The following is a 24,712-nucleotide window of genomic DNA, read 5'->3' as shown; positions in this document are numbered from 1 at the left end:
ACAACCTCCTGGCCATGGCCACTTCCTTCTCAGCACCCTTTACTGACAGTTTTTTTATGTGGGGAATAGAAATAAATAAATGGAAGTCAGAATAAATTGGAAAGTGACTCTAATCTCTGTCCCAACCAATTGTTTACCTCTTTTCTACTTGTTATTTCCGTAAATCTTCTAAAAATATCTACACATATATTTTAAAAATTGCATTTTCCTTCAATATACAATTTCCCCAACTCATTATATTCCTAATGTTGCTAGTATGCTGACATGATATGTATGGCAACTTGCCCTGCATCTCCCACAATTTATATTCTCAAAATTTTCTGTAAAACCTGCCCTCAAGAGAAGACAGTTTCTTTGATGAGATACTAAAAAGCTTAGCACCTTTAAAAAAGATGTTGACCTCTTCCTCTTCCCCCTTTCATCATCAAAACAATCTCATCATTGTATTAATTTACAAAGGTTCTGTACTCATAAATGGATTTCATTTTTCTCATTTGATATTGACAAGAAGACCATGGGGAAGTTGGTTCATATCTGATCTCTACTTTACATAGCAATTGCACTGATGTAGGGTCTTACGCAAGCCCCTAAAACCTTTAAGCAATCCACTTTCATTTATCCCCTTCAATTGTTACTTCCTTCCAAAGGTATCTTCCTTACCCATAGATCTGGTCATGTCACATCTTTGCTCCAAAATCTTCAATGCCTACTGAGTCAAGTTCAAAGTCACCTGCCTAGCATTTAAGGACTGCCACGTGATTTAGCATGACATGACATTTTCAGGGTTCTCTAACATTTATCTCTATACTCCAGTCTAATGAGGCTACTCTTTACCCTTCAAATACACACTGTGCTTTCCTTTGTTTGGAACACAGTTCAGGCTTATGCCCTCTTCCTTCCCCTGAATTCCTCACCCTTTAAAACCCAATTCGAAAGCCATATCCTATAGGAAACCTTCCCTGATTTCACCAGTCAGTCATGATTTGCCCTCAGCCCTTTCTTTGCACTTTGTTGCAGTATGTTGTAGAGGAAAGAACACTGCATTTGAAGGTAGTATAAGTCTGGATTATAATCCTGACTCTGACACTCACTAGCAGTGTGAACATGGGCGCCTTGCTTACCTGGAGGCTCAGTTTCCTCATCTGTAAAATGGAGATAATAATGGTCCCTATCTCATGGGGTTGTTCTATGTATCCAGTGAAATAATATGCGCAAAGTACTTTGCAAATCTTAAAAGTGTTATGTAAATGTCAGCTATTATTATTATAGCTGCATGTGTCGATGTCCTCTCCCTGCTAGACTATAAATTTCTTGAGGAAATAGGCTGGGTCTTATCTAAACCTTGTATATCACCTAGACTGAACATAGTGCCCTGCACACAGCAGACTATTAGCAAATGACTGTAATATATAATTATTCTCAAGCTAACAATGAGGAAGATGCTTAATTATGCTTTTAAAGAAGATTCTACTAATGGTTTAGGATGAGGAAAAGACTACCCTACTCAGTGATACATGAGGCACACATAATTATCCAATTAATTTCCACTGTCATAATTAACAATATTTGCCTTCTTTACTTTTAACCCAACAATCAGACCAATAGAAAATAAATTTTGTTGTATATTATCTCTCTTTGCTTATTTGCTCAGTGAGTTAAAATAAGGTTTTTCTCTTCCATTTTTAAAATATGCAGTTCTTCTAATGCCTTATAAAAACATAATATCTGGAGAAAGGAAAACCACAATAATATTAATTCAGCCAAAATAGAACTGAGTAAGATACTTTACTATACAAAAGAACGCAGAAATTTTTTTTTGCTGATTTGCTAATGCCACTTAATAGTCCACAAAGAAAAACTAGATGAGCAATATTAAGAAAATCTGAAATAAATTATTCCAATATTTACATGGCTTCATGAAACTATGCAAATAAGGTTAAACCTACGAATTTTTCTGATTATAATCTCAAAAACAGGTTGACCACATTCAATTAATCAAAATATTTACATTTCTGAAGAAGGCATTCAAGGTTCTGGTACAAATTGATATATTCAGAATGTTAAACTATTTGCCCATAAAAATGGAACCAAAATGTAAGAAACAACTAAGAACTACATTAAATGAGCAAAGAGAATATAAAAAATTGCATATCTACTATTTTTCTTCATGTTATTTTAATTAATATTTTAAAAATTAGTAGAAAAGCTCAGAAGGCATGGCAAGAAGGTGAAAATTTTATTTTCAGAAGTAATGCCTCATGCTGAAATGTCCAATTAAAATTTCTATATACAACTGAATTCAAGTGTAATTTTTTGCTATGAGCTTTCCATTGGATGTCCTCTCCACACTTCCAGTCAGCATAGGGCAGCAGCTGGTGAAGTTGGTTCTCCAAACTGCAGAGTATGTCACAAAAGAAAATTTGCAGAGAAAAAAAGCCACTCTTAAACACTTGAAAATGAACAAATTTCCCCTTTTGGAGTGTTTCAAGGATTCTTACTTTGATTTTTTTTCAAATTTATTGGGCAATTTTCTCACCAAAGTAGTGCCACATTTTGTCATATTTATAAAAAGGACAATCTAAAATGATGCAGGAGCAATGTTTTCTTTACAGCACATGGCAAAAGGCACATTTTCTTGCCTCTCAGGCCTTAAACCAATGAGAATATTTTGATAGCAATTTCAGTACCAATCTCAGAATCTCACCAAAACCAAGTGAGACACAGGAAAACTGTCAATGGCATTTTTCTCCTTTGGTAGATCTGGCCAACAACATGGAGCAGTCAGTTCCCCTTGCCCAGAACTTCACATCCTATTCTTCAGATTGCTTGTTCTGGAAAAATGTATGATCCTTGAACTAGACTCACCCACAAATAGTAGATAAAAATGGACTCTAAATTCATAAAATACCATACCAGCCAAACCAGCCAAGGACAAGATAAAAAGACTTAAGCACAATTCCCCATCAGGAAATCCTGACTTCTTGATGCCAAGTATTAACACACATCTTCCTCCTTAGGGATCTTTTCCTTTTCTAATAGAGACAGTTATAGTTTATAGAAAATCAAAACAGACACAAACATGCTTCTAAAGGAAAACTGCAAATAATAGCCTGTATTCATTACAAGTCCTGAAATAAATATTACATGTCTCTGTACTGTCCCCTTGACACCCTCCCACACATTTGCCACTATGTACAGCACTGGAGTATTAGTTTAGTAACGTTATTCTCTTCTCCCTCTTTACCTTTGCTCTACATCTCAAAACCACCCCACAGTTTCACCCATCCTCTCCTCTGTGAAGAAAAGGAGGCTATATTCCTTGTTAAAGCTAACCCCTTTTACTTGTGCCTTCAGGCTCACCTGCTCCCATATCTTCTGGGAGCCTGTCTCATCAATTATTTCCTCTTGTTCTCTCATTGTCAGTCTCTCCCCCTCTGTTGGCACTGCTATAAATATGCCTAGATCTCCCTATTTTTGAAAACAAAACAAAACAACACACAAGAAATCTTAAATGTGGCCAGGGCTTCGATCCTACATTTCTCCTCCCTTTTAGTATCTGCCTGCCCTCTAGAAAGAGCTGTCCACACTTAGCTCCCTTCAATTCCTTATCACTCACCTTTCTATTGAAATGGTTCTCTTCAAGATTACCAAGCATCTCTTAACCACTCTTTGCAGCTTTCCTCTCCATCATTGCCTTTTTTAAAAGTAGTGCTGTCTTTATTGTTATAACAGAAAGGGGAATCAAGAGGAGCTTTCACACAAAAGAACATAATGCTTTACAGTTTAAACAGTATTTTTATATCACCCACCCTGATTCCTGCCATGTACCCAACTCTTTATGAATTGAGGCTGGAACTTCATATCTTAGATTCTTGAAAAAGAAATTATCACTTTTCTCTATGATATTCTTCTGATCCCCTTCAACCATCCACAACATGCCAATTAACATAGAAGTTAGCATCAAACAAAAAAAGGACTCTGGATGTCATTTAACTGCCACAAAGCCTAGGCATTTGACTTGTTGGAGAGACAGGAGACACAGCCACACTTAGGCCAGACAATTCTACATAGGCAGCAAATTAGAAGCAGAAACATTCTTACAACAGTTAGAAGTGACAAAGAACAGTGAACAAACAGTAACGAAAGAATGGTCAGCATAAAAGCATAACAGTTTAGGACCGCGTGGAATGGAGATAAATAATGCTATATGCCTCAGGAGCCCCAGAGGGCAACACTGTGTTACAAAGCGATGCTATCATTGACGTCCATACTGAAGAACCCACATCACCAAAAAAAGGTTAAGTAATATTTAGCACATATCATCTTGGACATTAGGGAAGTGTGGGAAGATTCCCATCAGAAATTGTGGATGTGATGGCAAATTTCGTTATATTAAAAGTATAAGTTTTGGTTATTTGGAAAATTCATTCTTGTGGGACAGACACTCCATCCCCTGACAATGCCAGACAAATGAGACATCCCCAGCTTCACTTCCTAACACAGAAAATCACTGACTGCCAGAAAAGCTTAGTAAGAGACAATAGGAGCAAATCCATTGAATTCTAGGATAGGAGAGATTGCATATACCTAAACATTGCTTTTCACTGACTATATTTTAAGATAATTTGAAACAATGAAATATTTTTTCAAAATGTTAAAATCAGCAGGAAAACTGTAAACTTTTATATGTCTCCTCTGTGCCATAGGCAACGGTAGGATGGCAATAGTCATTCATATACTCAGACAGTATTTATCAGGTACCTAGTAGGCACAAAGCACTATGTGGGATAAAAGAATGAACGAGCTACAGGTCCTACCCTTGAGGAACTTGTAATCTGTTAGAAGGGAAAAGATGTATATGATCCAAGACAACTCCGAAGGACTTACAATGAAAAATGCTATCTATCCCCTGAGAAAGAGCTGGTGGTGTCTGAATACAGATTGAAGCATACCTTTTTTACTTTATTTTCCTTAATGTTGGGTTTGGGGTTTTTTTTTTTTGGTCTATGTTTTCTTTCACAATATGGCCATTATGGAAATGTTTTGCATGACTACACACGTATAACCTATATCAAATTGCTCGCCTTATCAGTGAAGGGAGGTGGGGAGGGAGGAAGGGAGAGAATTTGAAACTCAAAGTTTTAAACAATTTTTACACGTTAACTGGGGGAAAATAAAATACCAATTTTTTAAAAGATATATATATATATATATATATATATATATATATATATATATATAAAGATTTTTGAAAAATGATATTTTTCATTCTTTAAGCTTCATATCAAATGTGTCATTTTCTAATCATATTTTTGGGCATTTTTATCTTCATAATACTTTGTAACAACAATCAAAATCATACCTCACAGAAAAGGCCAACACATAGTTGTTACCTCTAAATAGCCTAGCTGTACAAAGATGTGGTTTTATCTTGAATTTAATTTTTAACACATCTCCCCACCCACAGAACACAGCCAAAGACAATAAAAGAAAAGGCCAAAAGATGGAAAGCAGAAGGTAAAAGGAGAAAGATTTATAAACTACATCATCTATGCCTGAACAACTTAGAGAGAGCTGCAGCAGCCACATTATTTTCCGCTACCTCTTATTTCACACCTAGCACAACAAACAAATGGCAGAAGCTTTATTTAAAATATAATGAAACATATAAAAATATGTGCATTTAAGAAATATATAATACCTTTGAGGAATTCCAATCCCAGGTGTTGGCAAGCCATTTAAAAATAAGGATGTAAATAAATGTCCTTACCTTGCTTTGGAATAGTTTTGGCTACAAGGATGCCAAATCCATTTAATTGTAGGTTGGGGAACACCATAAACAGTACAAGTCAGGCTCTGCTGGCTACCCAATGGGTAGAGATTAGGGTCTGGGAATGATGACACAGCTTTTTCATAAATTTGGGGTTTCACTGTAAAGGATGAAAAACAAGACAAGTTAACAATTCCTATAATCACGTTCCCCTGGGCCACAGGATAATAAGACCTAATGATAATATCGAACATGTATATAGTGCTTTAAGATTGCAAAGTGCTTTCCATATATTCTTTCACTTGATACGTGCTGATATGTGATCTCACTTGACCCCTCACAACCACAACACCTGTGAAGTACGTGTAACTATTAGGATTACCTGTAACATTCCCACTGGTTGCAAAATCAGGGAAAACAAGAACAACCACCTAACAATAAAACTCTTACACCTTCCAGATAATGTGTGGTAAAAGGAAGTCTGGGTAGGTTCAAGCAAGATTTTTATAAAGTATCAACACATTTAAATGTTTCTTTTGATTTGTTTCCAACCAGCTAATTAAAAAAAGCAATAGGAAACTTACCATTTACAATGAGAGTGGTTGTTAGATTTTGGAATATTTTTGCCATTTTTAGGCTCAGTAAAATTGTATAATCTCCTGCATCTTCTTCTGCCACATCCTTGATAATCAGTGAATAGCCATGGGCCACGTATCGAGCACATTTCTCAGTAGCAGGTAGCCCATTCTTTAACCTGTGATTCAGAGAGCTGTCATTAGTAAGGTCCCAGCTGACCCTATGACTTTAGTTCTGTAATACCAAAGGCTAAATTTGTTCATGAGCTCCATGATCAAGTGTGTCTCCATGTCTATACGCTCTGAGCCCTGGACAATGGACACATTGACCAAGAGTTGGTCAACTCAAAGCTTGTTAGGAGCCTCAAGGAAATTCAGTCAAGCTGCTTCTGCACAACATTCTCTTGCGGACCCTCATCACTCCTCTCTGTTGCTCGAAAGGTGGCACACTGAACATCAGAGACCAGCTTCAAGGCAATTGTACTCAACTATCCAGCCTTTTCTTCTGGAGCCCTTGTCTGAGTGAACACTTCTATGAGACATTAACCATTTTACTCTGTGATATTTAACCTGTTTCTGTTACATCATGCAAAGCATTTGACAGATGACAAAATAAAGGAATGGATCCTTCTTTTCTCTTCATTCAGCAATAAGTTCCACAACTATGTAAATGCCACTATGCTATTGAGGGGAGACACTTGTAGGATTCAGAAGTGAATAAGGTGAGATCTCTACCCTCAAGTTAGTAGGAGAAACAATATACCTGAGTAACCATGGTACACAGGGCTGGTCAGGATAAGTGTCCAAGAGAAGAGGGAGGTTTTAAAGGACAGGAGAGGTGGAGGCAGATTGTTGTGGCTGAGGTGTTGGGGGAAGAGTCTGAAAGAAGGTGGCTTTGAGTTTAGCTCTGAAATAGAAGATTCTGATAGATGGAAATGGGGGGAAAGCGCATTCCAGGCTGAGGGAATGGTGTAAGTGAAGCAGAAAAGGATAAAGTATGTATTGGGAGTGGAGAATAATCCAGTTTGAATGTGTAATAGGGTACGTGTAGGGAAATAACAGTAGGTGAGGCTAGAAAAGGTGATTAGGACAGATTGAGGACAAACATGAATTCTGGTCTGAAGAGTACATGCTTTAATTTCTCGAAATTGGAAGCCATTGAAGGTTTTTAAGTGGGGAAAAGATATAATTATAGCTATGTTTTAGAAGATTAAAAAAGACTAATTTGTGGTATAGTACACAGAGGGCTGGTTTTGAGTTAGGAAGAGCTGAGTCCAAGTCCCAGACACACATACCAGCCCACAACTCTGAGCAAGTCTCTCTGTCTCTGTCTCTTTCTCTCTTTGGCTCTTTCTTCTCCCTCACCTTCCTTTCTTTCTCCATTTTTCTCTCTCTTCCTCATCCTGTCGTCTCTCTCCCCTATCTATCCTCTTTCCTTCTTCCTCTCCCTCTTTCTTTTTTGTAAATGATTATCTCTCTAACCACATATTTTCATCATTTACAACTAAGTTTACTAGGTGTAAAGCAGCTGTAGATTTGTAGAGGCAGTTAGGTGGTTCAGTGGATAGAGCACAGGGACAGGTGTCTGGAAGACCTGAGTTCAAATGTGGCCTCAGAGCTGCTGTGAGAATCAACTGAGATAATATCTGTGTTGTACTTACCACAGTGACTTACACATAGTAGGCACTTAATAAATTTTTATTTCTTCCTTCTGATCTGAGCATTTGCAGTGGGAGTTTACTCACCAGGAGTATTCTACATCCATGAACACTCAGGTCAAGTAAAAAAAAAAAGAATACCAAGTGGTGGAATGTGAGATGAATTGGTGGAAAGAGAGACAATATAGTTGGGAAGCTACTATATAAAAGTAGACAATATGAATTCAAGTTTTCTCATTCAGTATTAATTGGTTTAAGAGACTGTTTTTACTAGTAACGTCAATGGCCATTTTAGCAGTACCCATTATTTATATATTTCTATAGTACACTACTATTTAGTTTTTACCCACATAGAGATAATTTGGTTGGGTCACATATTCCGAAGATGGTTGGGGAACAGCAGTGGCCAACAGTAAGGATAGAGTATATTTTTTAAATTCCTCATTTCAAATAAGGAGGCAACGCCCCCAGTGTAATTATCATGCATTGTAACGGAAAGAGCAGTGTACTAAAAGTTAGGAGACCAGAGTCCTGGTTTGGGTTTGGCAAATAAGTCTGTGGGTCTCTGCTTCCTTACCTATAAAATGAGAGAACTGGCCTGAGATGATCTCCAAGCACCTTTCAGATCTACAACGCTGTGATTCTACCAAAATGTTTAGTTCTACAACGCATTGTACATATGTCCTAGGATAGTCTGTCACTTTGGTGTCATGCGAAATGTCTTGTAACCCAGTATGTTAAGAATTTACTGCTCTGAATAACTTAGAATCCTGGAATATTTATCAATTCATAATTACCTTTTGTACATTACACAGATGGAAATAAATTCTTACAACTGAATGCCAGTACCGAAGTTATTAAAATTTATTAATCTCTATTTTATAGCTAGCCAAGTCCACTTAGTTGGACTATTAATTACCCCCTGTTGCTTACTAAAGCATATTGGAAGAGGCATTAATTTTTTCAAGTCACTAGGACACCATTTAGTTACTGTAGAAATGTAGCACTTGTATCCAAAAAGGCTTAAGGCACCTCCCACATTATTAGGTAGGGAAGAGGATAAACATTTATACTGCATCTACTACATGCTTGGCACTGTGCTAAGTGCTTTTTACAAATATGATCTCATTTGAATGAGACATGATTGAGGTTACTATCTAGGAGAAATTGAAAATAAGAGGAATTTGTTATTTAAACAGAGTAGCAAAACAAATTAACTTTGATTTAAAAAAGATACTGGGGAACAAATTAAACTTGGCTTCACTGAAACAATTAAGAAAACATATAATATTTTCAGTTTAATATTCCCTTTTAGCTTCCTGTATAAACTGCTGTAAATATAGCGGGGAGAGGATTTTTTAAAATTTAGAAGTCTACATTAATGTGATTTTTGAAGCAAAAATGGACTGAGGAGAACTAGCTCCTATTCATGTATTCATGCTTCCCTAATAGGTCTGGCAACAATTCCTTTGTCAAAATGTAATGGTTTGAGCCAAAGATATTGGCATCAAACATGATTTAACAAGATAACTTGAGAACATAAATAGATTACATTGTTTTATATAAAGGTGTTGGACTGAAGTTAAAAAAAAAACAAAACTAACACTGCTTCAGGGTTTCTGAATATTCTGTCTTTGAGCCAAAAAAATAACTAGTTTAAGTAGGGAATTCAGTCCTCCCTTGAAAATGAATTGCTCCAGCAATTCTACCAATGTTGGTTTTACTTTAAAATTAGGTAATTAACTCACATTTATACAGCACTCTAAGGTCTGCAAAGCACTTTACATATATAATCTCATCTGATCCTCACAGCAAATCTGTGAAGTAGGTGCTATCATTACCCTCCTTTTACAGATGAGGAAACAGGCTCAGAAGGATTAACTTCCTTGCTTAGTGTTCTACAAGCTGGTAAGTGTTTGAGTCTGGCTTTGAACCCAGGTCTTCCGACCTTCCAAGTTCAGGTCTCTATCTACTATAGGACGTTACTACTCCGGTTTAAATATTTGACTATGCCAAATATAAAATAGAGAAAAGTCTATTTTCTTCAGAATATGGGTTATGATAAAATCATTGATTAATACATACAGCACAAGATTTACAGATAAACAGAATGAAGCTAACAGGCTGAGTGAGCAGAAAACAAAACAAATGATGACTGAAGAAATATAACTAATCCTTTGACCCAGTCTTTATCCCACTTTCCTCTTTATCCTTCCCCTTCTATCTCTATGTAGAGTCCAGTTCCCAGCTTACTAAAGTTGCCTCGGAGTGACTTATCTTGGTTTTTTCCCCAGGAAGTTAAATCACTGAGCTTTGTGCATTCCCCTACCTACAAAATGGCTTTTAAACTGATACGAAGAATAATTGTGTTCCTACCATACAACCTCTGGCGAGGGAAATGCCTTCACTTTCATAGAAAGCCGATAGGACCGCTTGCCTGCAATTGTTTCAAGCGCCTGCTGTTTTCGATGTTTCACGGTGATAAATGGTTTTTCTTTAAAGAAGAAGTGATTGACATATTAGTAAAAGTTATATTTATTTCAAATAAGCTTAGTGTTTTCTTCAAGGAGGGTACAGAAAGGAATCAGCAAATAGATGCTGAGACGATGAATCAGCACAAATTCTTGTGGTCAATATTTGTAACAATGGCGATGTTATATGTATACAACCCCTTATTGCACTCTCACATACATTACCTCATTTAATCCTCATCACAAAGCAGTGGAGATTACTTATCAGGGAAACATCCGAGTTTCTTTTCCCTCTGTCTAGCAAAACGGATCTGATTTGTTCTTTTAAAAAAATTCATTTTATTTTCTATGCATGGAATAAGACAAGCATTTCTATAATAGTACAATAAAAAAGATGATCTGAGCATGAAACTGAAAAGCTACTATTTGTTCTATTTGTTCTTAATGGAAGAGGTCATTGGCTGTACAGAATTTAAATAACCTAAGGGCAGAAAGCAGCCATGGACAAAAAATAAGCGAAAATCTTGAACTACTGATACCATCACAGCAGAAAAGTTAGTAGACATTTCTGGGCAACAATTTAAAGGAGGCAAGGAAACAATTGTTCTGGGAATCTCTGGACAACTGATAGGAAATCAAGAGATTGGATGGAAGAGAAAGCTAAACTGAGAATTAAGGGATGGCTTTTCTGCTCTTCTCTTTTGAGTTCTTCCACCCATCAGCAGAAATAGAATGAGAAAAGAGAATGGATCTCTTTTGCAGGGTCCTAATTGTATTTAACTTGAAACTCTTCTATTTGGGGACTTAAAAAAATAAGATAAGATTTCTACAAAAAAACCCTTAAGTTGAAATGATTTAGTATTACTTTTAAGTAAAAACTCATTACTGTATCTTTTTAGTTTTGTGATAACTACAATATGGCCAAGGAAATCTTTGCATAAACAATATAGGACAAAACTGATATTTCCTTTTGTTTCATTTCGATGATTTCACAAATGATTAAAATATTTCGTGTGCATATTTTTAGCTGAATTTTTCATGTAGAATTAACAAAAGAAAAAAGTCATTCTGCTCAGTTCAAAGGTATCACATTTTCAAGAATGTTGAATGCTATTTTCATATGCTTTTACACTAGCAAGCTTGTATTTATTAACATCAGCATGATTCACTGCCAAAGGAAATATATACTAGTTCTATAGATAAGCAAAGATGTGTGGTGGCCTTTCTGAAACATCTCTTACCATATACATGTACCGTCGTATTAGCAGATTTGAAGGATGGTCCACTCTGCACCTGACACACATAAAGTCCTTTGTCTTTGCTTTGTACTTTGTCAATTATAAGAGTGCTGTAAAATACATTGGCTTGGGAATTACTTGGATCAAACCGTGGAGTTATAGAAGCTCTATTATTTGCCTAGAGAGACAAAGAGTGATTTAGATACAACAGTAGTATTTAATAATGTACAAATTAATAAACACATACTATTCAAGTATAGGATTAATTTCACTATGTTTTATTAGCTCTTTTTTTTTGCTTTGCCAATGGGTGACTTTATTTATTTATTTTTGTAACAAATAATAATTTATTTATTTTTAGTTTTCAATTATTAGCTCTTTTTTAAGGAGCACATTTAGGTGTTGAGGGAAATGAGGAACGTAAGGAAGTAAATTCAGTTAAGTCTAAATAATACTGTTAATAGAACTGATAACGTATGGTTATTATTGCTTTGCTCTGTGAATCTAACAGTTTCTTTCCAATCATATTCAATGGGTTTGGGAGGATTATGCAGCCATTCAGTAGGGTCCAATTGCCCTGGGCACACAACACTTGACTCTTTCTGAGGTCCAACTACTCAGACTCTGAGCAGGGCTGTTTTCTTCTCCTTTCTCAATCCCTGTCTTTTATATTCTTTTCCATATATATAATCTTTAAGATTCCACTTTACAAAAAGAAGAGGCCATTTTCCCTACTAATGGCCTCGCACTGAAAAATTTTAGGAAGTAGTCCAGCTGATTCTTTGGGCACCATCTTGTCCCCTTTCACACCCTTCAAGCTAGCTGTCCTTTTCACTCTCCACTGGAACAAAGACAAGGTTATCTTCAGGCTCTTTCATTCATTTTTCAGGACCTTTTCTCAGGACTGATCTGAGAAAAAAACAATCTTAACTCCAGCCACTAAAAGTCAGGACAGAACCTTCAAGACTCTAAAATGATGGGACTAAAGGCTAAGGAAAACCCCAAAGTTCTATTTTATGGTGCAAAAGAGGCATGTGGGTGGCATAGTTCATTCAGCCTAAAGTCAGGAAAACCTGAGTTCAAATCCAGCCTCAGACACTTACTAGCTGCATGACCTTTGGCAAGTCACTTAACCTCTCTGCCTCAGTTTCCCTATCTGAAAAATGGGGGTAATAATAGTGCCCACCTCCTAGGGCTGTTTTGAGAATTAAATGAGATATCTGTAAAGCACTCTGCAAACCTTAAAAAGCTATGTATATATGTTAGCTATTACCATTATAATCATTTTTATAAATGGCTTCTCTCCTCTTATTCTCCTTCCTCTAAATTTGTTTTATATTTATGTAGTTTAGTTTGTAGGCTTATTGGTAGAGGACTGTACTAATTCCATATTTTGGAAAACTGTTGGACTCAGTAAATACTTACTATTTTTATTACTTCCAATAGAAACACAAACAGGATATTTTTTTCTCTCCCTCCTCTCATCTTGGTGATGCAATCAGATGTACAGAGAACATTCAATAGAATGTTATTGATTACTCTACTAGCCTAAACTCCTAATTTTACATTAAAGGAAACTGAGGCTCTCAAGTGACTCACTCAAAGTCATAAAACAAGTTAATGGAAGTACCGGAAACATAACTCGGGCCCTTAGGATATATCCTGGGAAATATGCCATTCAATTTCTAAAAGTTAGTGACTCAGATGAAGGTATCAGGGTATGCCCAGCAAATTTGTGGATGGCACGAAGCTGGGAAGAATTACTCTGAACAACAGAAATGGGATGCCAAAAAATCCTAGTGGGCTAGAACAATGGGCCAAATCTAATAAAGATGGAATTGAACAGGGATAAATGTAAAGTCCTACACTAGGATTCAAAGATTCAACTGCAGAAGCACAGATTGGGGAAATGTCTTAGACAAGGGTTCACATAAAACAAGACTTAAGTAGACTAAAAGCTCAATATAACTCAACAATATAAGTCAATAATGGGGCATTTCCAGCAGAAACATGAATCTGATCTTCAGGTGAGTCAAAGTGTTTATACTGAGGGAGCTCATAGTATGTCTAGAGTATTATGTTTAGCATTCAGTAGCATGATTTAGGAAGAACACTGACATGCTGGGAGTTCATCCAGAGGAAGGTGATCAAGATAGTGAAGGGGCTGGAAGATGGAATGCTGAGCCAGGAGAAAAGAAGACTTAATGGAGACATGACAATGTTCTTCAAGTGTTCAAAGTGCTGTCATGAGGAAGAATGATGGAGACTTGTTTTGCTGGGCCCCAGATGACGGAATTAGGAGTAATGGGGAGATATCGCAGAGGCAAGTTTCTGATCCATATAAGGAAAAACTTAACAGTCAGAGCACTCCAGAAATTGAAAGGGGTTTCTTGCATAGTGAGTTCCTTATCACTGGAGAACTTCAAAAAGAGCCTACAAGACTCCTTATGAAAGGGATTCCTGTTCTGATATAGATTGGAAGGATCACCTCTGAGGTCCTTCCGTGATTCTATTTCACTCAACACTAGGAGAATACTCATATGAATTACAATCATTTTATTTAATTGAAATGATGACATTTCCTAGAAAACAACCAGTATTGTATCCTCTCCATTTTCTACTTTAAAGGGTGGATAAATTCCTAGTTTGAAAACTGCAGGGCATTTGTCATACTTTTTTGTTGCTAAGCTATTATGCTTTTATGGAGAGAAATATTGATGAAAGAATAGCAGTAACTAGAGGCTCATTCATGAATATTTCATAAAGAATGTAATCATAAGTGAATAAGCATCCGAGTGATGTAAAAAGTGGACATGCCTTGGATTATGACACCTAAATCTTCCTGCTGAGAAAATTGGTGGCTAGAAACCCTGAGTTTTTCTCATTGGCCTTCTTTGTTGCCATTGAGTTATTTTTCAGTCATGTCCAACTCTTCATGACCCCATTTGAGGTTTTCTGGCAAAGATACTGGAGTGGGTTCGCTATTTCCTTCTCCAGCTTATTTTATAGACGAGGAAACTGGGGCAAACAGGGTTAGGTGACTGGCCAGGGTCACAGAGCTCGTAAGTATCTGAGGCCAGATTTGAACTCATGAAGATGAATCTTCCTGACTCCAGGTCTGCTGCTCTATCCAGGCCACCTTGCTGTCCCAGTCCTCTTTGACTATCAACTAAATTGTCAATTTTTAAAAACTGATTTAACTTGGATTTCATATTAGTTATTATTTTAAATTACAATTATTTGCAAAGATTTCCCAAATCAGGAGCTAATAGAGAACACAATTCAAGATCATTCTTGACATTTTCTTTTTTTTTTTCAGCCAAAGACAAGGTTTATTAAAGATCTGCCACATTAGTCAGACTCTCAAGGAATCTTAGCCTTCATATCGCTAATGCAAACGGGCCAGATCTTAAGAATCTAAACCACCATTTTCTAAAGGAAAGCATTTTTTCTTGACACTTAACAAATGAGATCTTGGATTGCTGAATTGTAATATCTTTTCTAAACATGCTTCAGTCAGGTGCCTGACTGTCTGCCAGTCTTTTAAATGAATTTGCTGACAGAAACAACCTCCTGAAAACTTTTCTTTTTTGTTACTAAAGACATTCCCTGCTTGGCTTCTAGTGATAAATTTCCCTCTCATCTCTAAATCCTAGAGAACAGTTTCCAAAGAAAAAAGAATCCTTGCATCTACCCAGTGTCGTGCGGCAGGAATACCAGTCTGATTATCAAATTACGGCAAAGTTGAAAAAAAAAACCAATTCACAAATCTTGTTATATATCAAAAGAACATACGTATGAGTATTGCAATCAGGGAATGCCAAGCAAGGTAAAATAAGTTTCTTGAATGTTTATGACTGTTTTAGAAATCAATATATTTTAGTAAGTTACAAAGATCTTCCTTATTTCTTTTTTCTTTTATTTCCTCTCAATTTTTTAACATTCATTTTTTAAAATTTGAGTTCCAAATTCTTTCTCCCTCTCTCTCCCAGACCCTGTTCCTTTGGAAAGCAAACAATTTGATACAGATTATACGTATGAAGTCATGCAAAACATATTATCTTGTTTATTTCCTTAAAATGGTTTTTGTTTACAGATTTTAAAAAATATCGTAGAGGAGAAGAAATAGACAAATTATTAAGTTTACTCACTTCACCAGGATAATTCCAAGTCATCTGAACTCTGGTGTTCCAGGCAGCAGTCACAGTACAATTGAGGGCAAGAGTCTGACCTTTCAATAATTTGATTGGATTTGGTGTACTTAACTGGACATCAATGATTGTGTTGTCTGCAAATGTGTCAAAGAAAACAAGATAAATTATGTCGGAAAGCCACACATGGTGCTTTATTATCACGGCCATACAGCATCACTCACCTTGTCGATATGTTAGATAATTTGTGCTGTATAAATGGCCATTGACTGTTGTTTCACAGCTCAGAAGTCCTATAAATCTGTATGTTGGCTTGGGTATAATAAAACCCCTCTTATTGTCCCAGATTATTGTTTCCCATCAGGAATCAGGGTCTTCATATCAGGAATCTGAAACTGAAGAGATACACCCACAAAATTATATTTGGATATAGTGACAGTATTATTGTGTCAAGATTATTTTCATATAAAATTAAAGCATATAAAATGCTTTATTAGTTCTTTAGGATCCAATGAACTTGGTGCATGTGCCCATTGTGAACAAAGCAGTTATGTCAAAATTTCAGTTGATAGTCCAAAATCCTTTTGCTGATGGGAATATTCGCAAAAACTTGTCCTTGTAGAACAACTGAGAAACCAATTTGCATATTTTTTTTAAAATTGGGGCTGCCAGATTATCCTCATTCATCTTTACCACCTGGGGCTTTTTTAAGAAGTCATGATTTATCTTCACCACTGAAGTTCTTCCATTTTGGAGGTTTAGCTAAGTCCAAGTCTTAAAAAATCCATAACATTCCATTTGCAATCAATGGGTCAAACACTCTACAAATCACCTATAGCTCATAAGGAAAAATAGCAAAAAGCATCAACTGTGCACTTAAAGGGGAAACCAGTGAGCATAAAGAAAGCCAAGAGGAGATTTAAAAAATGAATGAAATTCATTATAAATGAAACTTTCTCCAAATTCCTTTTCAATACTCAGTTTATAATAAGCATAAATATCTGGTTTTGATCTGCCTAGCCCAAACCTAGCAATGAAAAAAATAAAAACTGTGACTCTCCCAACCCCACATATATAAACTTTAAGCAGCTTATTACTCATTTCATATTTTTACTTAATTTTTAAAAACTGATTTAGTTACTGGAATTGCTTTATTTTACTCCTAAGCCAGTGAACTTGAAAAAGTTGGTAGACCATGAAGTCATTCCCACAACTTTGGCATCTTCAAATGCTATTTCACAGGCACCCTACTGTCCTTGGCATTGTCATAAAGCTAGAAAGAATGAATCCAAAATATAGGAAAGCCCCTCCTACACCTGTTCAAATATGTGTTCATATTATCTACTCATACTACTTCCTGCTTTAAAAGAGAGTGTACATACAATAAAGGGTGTGAGTTTTTAAAAGCATAAGTAAAATAAAGATTCTGCCTTAAGGCTGGATCAGGATTATACCTTTATGAAGCAGGCTCAAAAAGTTCTTTATAAAGCCAGGCTACAAAACAGTTTTCGGTAACCACAGACAAAAGATACTACTTTTTCCCAGTGGGGGAAGGTTCTTCTTTTAAAAATCACACAACTCTATAGGTCACATAATTGCTGCCTAATGGCCATAAGATATAGTCTCTATCTGTTCGACTCCCTTTTAAAACAGATCCCTTAAAATGTCCCATGACATACTATAACAAGACATAAAGCTTAAACACAAGCAAATAAATAAGGATTTGTGGTTCTGTATGATGGGCTTCCCCCCCATCCCCCACCCCAAACTAATGTCCTTCTGAATTTTTTTTCTCTGCCATATTTACATACATTATAAAACTATGCTTGAAATTCCCCTCAATAAATATTTATTGAGAATTTATTCTATACAAAATATTGTGGAAAACACAACAAACTTATAGCCAGGAGAAGACAAATGTATTATACAAGTCACTACGCCAGGGGTAGGGAACCTGCAATAAGGGGATTTGTTTTGTGAAGTTTGGATTCAGTCAAAGGACTGCACTTGAGGATCTAGAAGGCCACATGTGGCCTCGAGGCCATAGGTTCCCCACCCCTGGTCTAGAGTATAAGGTAGAATATGTTAAGTGCTACAAGAAATATACAACATGCTGCAGCATATGTTCTGAGGTAAGAGAGTTCATATTTCACTATGGAGGTCAGGTGAGCCTTCTTGAAGGAAATGGCATTAAATGGATCTTGAAAAGTACAGCAAGATGTTGGTAAGCACAAATATAGGGAGAAGAGGATTTTATGTGGTAGGGAACAACACAAGCAGTATCTCAGAGGTGGGAAAGGTCAAGGCATGTTGGGGGAGTAGCGAGTAATTGAACTGGGCAGAAACTTGCATATAAACATGACTAACTACAGTTAGCATTTATCTAGAGCTTTAGGGTTTGCAAAGGGCTTTACCTCATTTTTATCCTCGCAACAATCCTGGAAGGTAGGTGCTATTATTATTCCCATTTTATAGATGAAGAAATTGAGGCAGATAGCTGCTAAGTGACTTACCCAGAGTCATACAGTTAGGAAGAGCCAAATTTGAACTCAGGTCTTCCACTGTGCCACCTAGCTGCTTTAAGGGAATGAATGAACCAGAACGAGGGAAAGTAAGTCTGGAAAGATATACTGGGGTCTTCTTCCCTGATCCCCCTCAGGTGAAGTTGATCTCTCCCTGCTCAGATTTTGTCATAGCACTTTGTCCAGATGGCTCCTTAGTCTTTATTACATTCACCCCCAGATTTTGTGTATTTATATACATATCTTTTGTCATACTTGCTTTATCTTTGGATAGTGTCTCCCTTAGTTTGCCTGTAAGCTGCTGAAGATTAGAAACCACTGTCACTTTTCATCCTTGTCACTTACATAGAAGAAGCACATAGTAAATGATGAATTGAAGAGAATATCATGGAGGTCCTTGAATGTCAGGCTAGAAGAGCAGGACCTTTGTCTTGTAGAATGTATTCCAGAGATTCATGTTATATGCCCTTCATTTTCCCTTTCACACTTGGGATTGTGCTGCAGTAAGCCTTCCTGTGACATGGAAAAGCCTCCTCTGCTCTCTAATGCCTTCTTTTCTATTTCCTTACACTTATACAGATCTGTATGCTCCACAATGTATTGTTCTAGCTAGATTATGGGTCCAAAGTAACCAGAGAATAAACTCTAGAGTGAGCGACTGGTTTTTGGCTTCCTTAACAACAAGATAGGACTCTCAGGAAAGGGAATGGCCATAAACATATTTATCTTATTATAGTGGAATTGGCATTTTATTATGTAAAAGTATGGTAATGAATCATGTATAGGGCAATGAGAAGTTATGGGAGATGTAGAGAGATTTGGAAGGAAGGAAGGAAAGAAGGGAGGGTTGGATGGAGGAGGAAAGAAGGAAGGAAAAAGGGAGGGAAAGAAGGAAGGGAAGAATGAAAGGAAGAGAGGGAAGAATGAAAGGAAGAGAGGGAAGAATGGAAGGGAGGGAGGGAGGGACAGAAGGAAGAGGACAGAAAGAAAGAGAAGGAAAGAAGAAAGGAAAGGAATGAAGAAAGAAGGGAAGGAGGGAAGAAATAAGGGAGGACAGGTGAAGAGGAAGGAAGAAAAGAAGGAAGGGAAAGAAAGAGGGAAGACAGGGAGGGAGGAGAGAGTAAAAGAAGGTAGGAAAGGAAGGGAGGAGAGAAGAGAGGGAGGGAAAAATATTTATGAAGTACCTACTATGTGCCAGACATTGTGCAAAGTACTTGACAAATATCATCTCATTTGATCCTCAGAACAACCTTGGGAAGTAAATGCTCATATTACCCCCATTTTGTGGTTGAGGAAACTGAGGCAGTCAGCAGTTAAGTGACTTGCCCAGGATCATATCACTAGTAAGTGGATGGGGCAGAATTTGAGTTGAAGTCTTCCTGACTCTAGGCCCAGTGCTCTAACCACTGGCTTCAAAACCAAGTATAGGGAAGGAAGTAAGATCCCCCCCCCCTTACTCTTGTCCTTATGGAGAAATCATTATAATTTCAATGGAAAGAGAACCCATAGCCAGGCACATCAGGTTCCAGCCATAACTTCTCTAAGGAGCTAGGTGATCTTGGGCAGGATACTTAACTTTTTCTGGGCCTCCACTTTGTCATCAATGAAATAAGGACTTTGCACTAGACGATCTCAAGTCCCCTCAATCTCTAAACTTCTAGAATTGTCTATTTCCTGATATCTCTCCATCTTTCTCTGTCCTGTCTCTATCTCTGTCTCTCTCCCCTACACCCTCAGCCTCTCTTCTCTGTCCCTTGAAAACGGAGCAAAAAACAATCTAAAACATACCATATTCAAGACTTAAAACAAAACATTCTCTTTTCTAGTATCTTTTTTTCCCCTTTTACATTTGGAACATTTATAAAAAGCTAATTTGAGAAAAGAGGCTGGAGACATCCTCACTGTATTTCAAGGTTTCGGGATGCAGGTCAACAGTACATGTACTTAAAAATCAAGTGAGCAACTTGCCTAAAGCCTTCTGCCATCATCACCAGAAAACCTTTATTAAGCACCAAATTTCACCATAATATTTTCTTATTTAATACTATTTCTCACTGCCTACACACAGGCTCCAATACATTACAAAGAATAAGCCTGCATTCATTTCCTCTCCTGAAGGTTATCTCTTTTTTTCCCCCTATAAATGTTCACCAACCTGGGTGCCAGGAGAAGGAAAAGTTCATCCACAAGAGTTAACTATTTGCGACTATCTATGTCTATGTCTGTCTTTACATATGTGTATGGATATGTGTATATGTATGTATACATATGTATATGTGTATATCTGACTATATACGGTATTTTGTGTGTATACAGTTATACATGTATATAGTTTACATATATAAAATCGTACACACACACACACATTAATCGTTATATATGTAAACACTCCTGGTACAAGAGAGACCTGACCATATATAGGAGAGTCAATTCAGTTGGTCATTCTTATCTGCCCTTGAGAAGCTAAAGTTCTACAATTTGTAGGACCCTGGAAGTCTCCCTCTCTGACATGTTACAGGTTATACAGGCTTTTATCACTGGTGGAGTTAAGTAATTTTATGAGTAGATGGAAAGATAAATTCAGTCATTCCAGTTCTACATTCATTTGGTTTACTCTTAACAACATCAACTTTGTAATTTCCTATCATAAATACACATGCATGTCATATTTTTATCCAAGAACTGGCAATATTTAACTCCTTTGCAATAGCATCTCTATAGGATAAAACACAGTCGACAGGGAATGTTAACTGGGGGAGGTGCATAGTGTCTTTATTAACACAGAGTTCCTGTTCTTTGGAGCTTACAGAGAGAGATCACAAAGCACTCACAGTGCAGACTTGTTGTATGGATGTTATGTTTTTTTGGTAAAATGCTTAGAGAATTCGTGATTTCACTGATGTGGGCACTACCCGTACTAATGCTAATTGCAATCCTTCTATAACTTACTAAAGGTTTCTGAGAGTTTGTACGGTTGAAAAAGTCATCACTGTACAGACAGTTAGGCTGGTTCCCAGGTGAAAGTCTATCACTGATTTGCCTTTAAAAATGTTTTAGTTTAGCAAACCCGCCAAAGCTTGTGCCCTGGGCATGCGCTTTGAGAAGGGGGGGGTGATACCAAGAAATTTAAAAACCAGAGAAAGGCTTGTGATTAGAATTAGAATAGAGGAGATTTAAAAGAGAAATTTTATAGGATAAATTTCACTGCTTCGCTAATACTGAATAGAAAAGTATTGGTGGTCTGAAGAATCAGAGAAAATGGGTATGTAGAAACCAATGGTCACTTCCACACTAGGAAGAAACATCAGAGCAGGACTTGAATGGAGAGTTATATGGCTATCACATAAAACATAAAAGCTACTTCATATGTTAATTTAAACTTCGGGCTTCATCATTACATGCTTCTATTTTCTCATCTGCAGATTTTGTGCTTGTTGCTGGATTAGTCAATTGAAACATACAATGTCTCTGGAAACCACCACCAGCACCACTACCATCTCCACCACCACCACCTCCACCACCACCACCACCACCACCACCACCTCCACCACCACCAGCACCACTACCAGTACCTCTAGGCTCTCCTTGTCATAGAAATAAAATAACTAGAATTCCATTCACATATTTATAGGGCCATGTGAGGAACCTGGCTTTGTTAAATAGTACCTTTTTCAATGTAACCATGATGTCTGGTGCTGAAACTCGACAGGGAATAATCATTTCCTGTCCTTCGGTCATATGTACAGTTTCAGGCATGGTGCTGTAAGGCTCTACAAATGGATGGCCTGTGTCTGAAACGTGAAAAACAAAAACAAAAACAAAATGAGAGTTCTTGAAATAAATATAAAGTATAGCAAATGAATGTGTAGGCTTAGGAAATGAGAATTATCAACGCAATGCCACTCCTGATTCCATACTTCTTTCCTTATGAGTATGCAATATATACATAAACACACATATATGTATATATATACATGTATCACACACACACACACACACACATACTTCATATTTCTGCTGCAAAAATACTTCCTTTACCAGATTTACCCCCTTATCCCATCCTTGTTTCCTTGGTGGGATAAATCAATGGGGAGGGGTTAAGGCAATGTAGAAATAAGTCTCAAAGTAAGGAGGGCTGTGAATGGGGGGCAGGGAAATTTCTGCATAAGTTCCTTGGTATAACAATGCTAAATGAGTCAGGAAATGCCATCCAGAGAGATTGTGAGAAGTCATAGGGGGTCAGGTAAAACAGGAAAGCCATCTTTGTCTGAAGCAAAGATGACAAGAGGCTGGGGGTGATCCTGAGGGATTTACCATTCTGAGTGAAGATTTTGAATTAAATGAGAGTCGAGAATATTTAAAAGAGAAGTTTTGTGGGCAAAATTCTACTGCTTGGTTCGTACTGAGTAAGAAGGTACTGGTGATCTGAGGGAAAACTGAATGAAAAAACCGAGTGGGCAGAAACCAATGACATATATCAACTTTTTATTTAGGATATTTTACCTATCCATGTATAGCAAACTGAGGCAGGGAAAGGAGAGCTGGCTTTAAATACTCAATGAAACACAATTCAAACAATATGGCATAGCTGGTGCCTTCTAGGAAACAACAGCAAAAGATCAACCAGCCTGTCATAGAGCAATGAGGAGAAGAATTAGAGAATATTAGGGCTGGAAGGAACCTCATAGACAAGCTAACCCAACCCCCTTGGTTTGCACATGCCAAAAGTGAGTCCAAGAGAGGTTGACTTGCCCAAGTTCATAAGGCAGTAAAATTGGCTTTGAACTTATTTTCTGATTCCAAATCCAGCGTCTTTTCCCCCCTCCCCATTACAACATAACCTTTGGGGTACTTGTTTTTGAGAAAAAGCATTACAAACCCAAGAGATAGAGCCTCCCCACCCCAAAAAGGAAATACGCAAAAACCAAAAGCTTAGATTTACATATAAAGTAGCTTTTGTGTTTCATGTGATAGCCATAGAACTTTCCTTTCGGGTCCTGCTCTGATGTTTCTTCCTAGTGTGGAAGTGACCAGTGATTTCTACCCACCTACTTTCTCTGGGTCTTCAGACCACTTTATGACAAATCAAAATAAAATTTTCACGTGTTCAGTGTGGAATTCAAATGCCAGATTATACTGTATGGACTACTGAAGGAGGTGAGCCAAGAGAAAGTCATAGAATGCCAGAATTTCAGAGTTGTAAGATAATGTAGAGGTCCTTGAATCCAACCCAAACCTTCACAAGAACCCCTCTACAATATCCCTAGCAAACAGCCATCTAGTGACAAGGAATGTGTGACCTCCCGAGGCAGCCCATTCCATTGGATAGCTCTAGTGGTCAGGAAGGTTTTCCTTAGCTCAAGCCTAAAGTTGAATATTTGCAACTCTGACTCATTACTCCCAGTTCTCCCCTGTGGGGTCAAGGAGAATAGTTTGTTTCCTTTTCTATAAAACAGGCCATCGGGTACTTGAAGACAGCACTTTTCCCTCCTTCCTCCCCTCACCCCACTTCAATCTTCTCAAGGCTAAGTATTCCCAGTTTCTTCAAGTGAGCTTCATTTAGCACTAACATCAGGCTTCCATTACCCTTTGCCTAGCAAGTAAATGCCTCCTAATCCACCTCCCTGCTTCCAGTGTCTCCTCTCTCTAAGTCATCCACCAGTAAGTTAATAAATTGATACTTCTAAAACTCAATCTGACCATGTCACTCACCTACTCAAAAAAACTTCAATGACTACATATTGCTTTTAGGTTAAAGTTAACTCCTAATCCTGGCAATTATGCTTCTATCTACATTTCTAGTGTTATTTCATTTAACTCTTCTCACAGACTTTATTCCAGTCAAACAGGTATACTAGCTATTCGTCATATACACTATTCCATACCTCATCTTTGTGCCTTGGCATAAGTGGTCCCAGGAATACACTTATCTCTGTTTCATGGAATCTCTACCTTCCTTCAAAGTACAGGTCTATCAAATCCGGCCTCAGATCAGACACTTGACACTTACTAGCTGTGTGACCCTGGGCAAGTTACTTAACCCTGATTGCCTCACCAAAAAGAAAAAAACAAGAAAAGAAAACAAAATTCAGGTTTACAAGGCCTTTCTTGATCCCCTTCTCCCTACCCATCATACTTTAAATTTCCTTTTTTTTCACTTTCCATGCATTTTTTTTATTTAATTGTATATAAGTTATATTCTTCCCACTCCCTTTGAGTAGAATATAAACTCATCTAATAGCCTTCTATTTAGACTCTTTACCTCAAGTTTCATTCCACTTCAATTCATCCTTCACACAGCTACTCAAACAATTTTCCTAAAGTTCA

At 37.2% G+C, this 24,712-nt stretch overlaps 1 protein-coding gene across 1 annotated transcript in view; it reads right to left on the bottom strand.

The window, feature by feature from the left end:
* Positions 1-24,712, bottom strand: part of FLT1 (fms related receptor tyrosine kinase 1) — a 112,849-nt gene that overhangs the window by 41,629 nt on the left and 46,508 nt on the right. Inside the window, 8 exon segments of the mRNA XM_020997130.2 lie at positions 5,771-5,930; positions 6,355-6,524; positions 10,380-10,497; positions 11,716-11,890; positions 15,864-16,000; positions 16,088-16,216; positions 16,219-16,252; positions 22,052-22,176. Of these exon segments, the coding sequence (XP_020852789.1) occupies positions 5,771-5,930; positions 6,355-6,524; positions 10,380-10,497; positions 11,716-11,890; positions 15,864-16,000; positions 16,088-16,216; positions 16,219-16,252; positions 22,052-22,176 (1,048 nt within the window).

Source organism: Phascolarctos cinereus, unplaced genomic scaffold (assembly GCF_003287225.1).
Source record: "Phascolarctos cinereus isolate Bilbo 61053 unplaced genomic scaffold, phaCin_HiC Scaffold_726;HRSCAF=1367, whole genome shotgun sequence".
In the NCBI taxonomy this organism is placed as follows: domain Eukaryota; kingdom Metazoa; phylum Chordata; class Mammalia; order Diprotodontia; family Phascolarctidae; genus Phascolarctos; species Phascolarctos cinereus.
The sequence above is the reverse complement of the archived record's forward strand: the minus strand, read 5'-3'. Positions and strand labels throughout refer to the sequence as shown.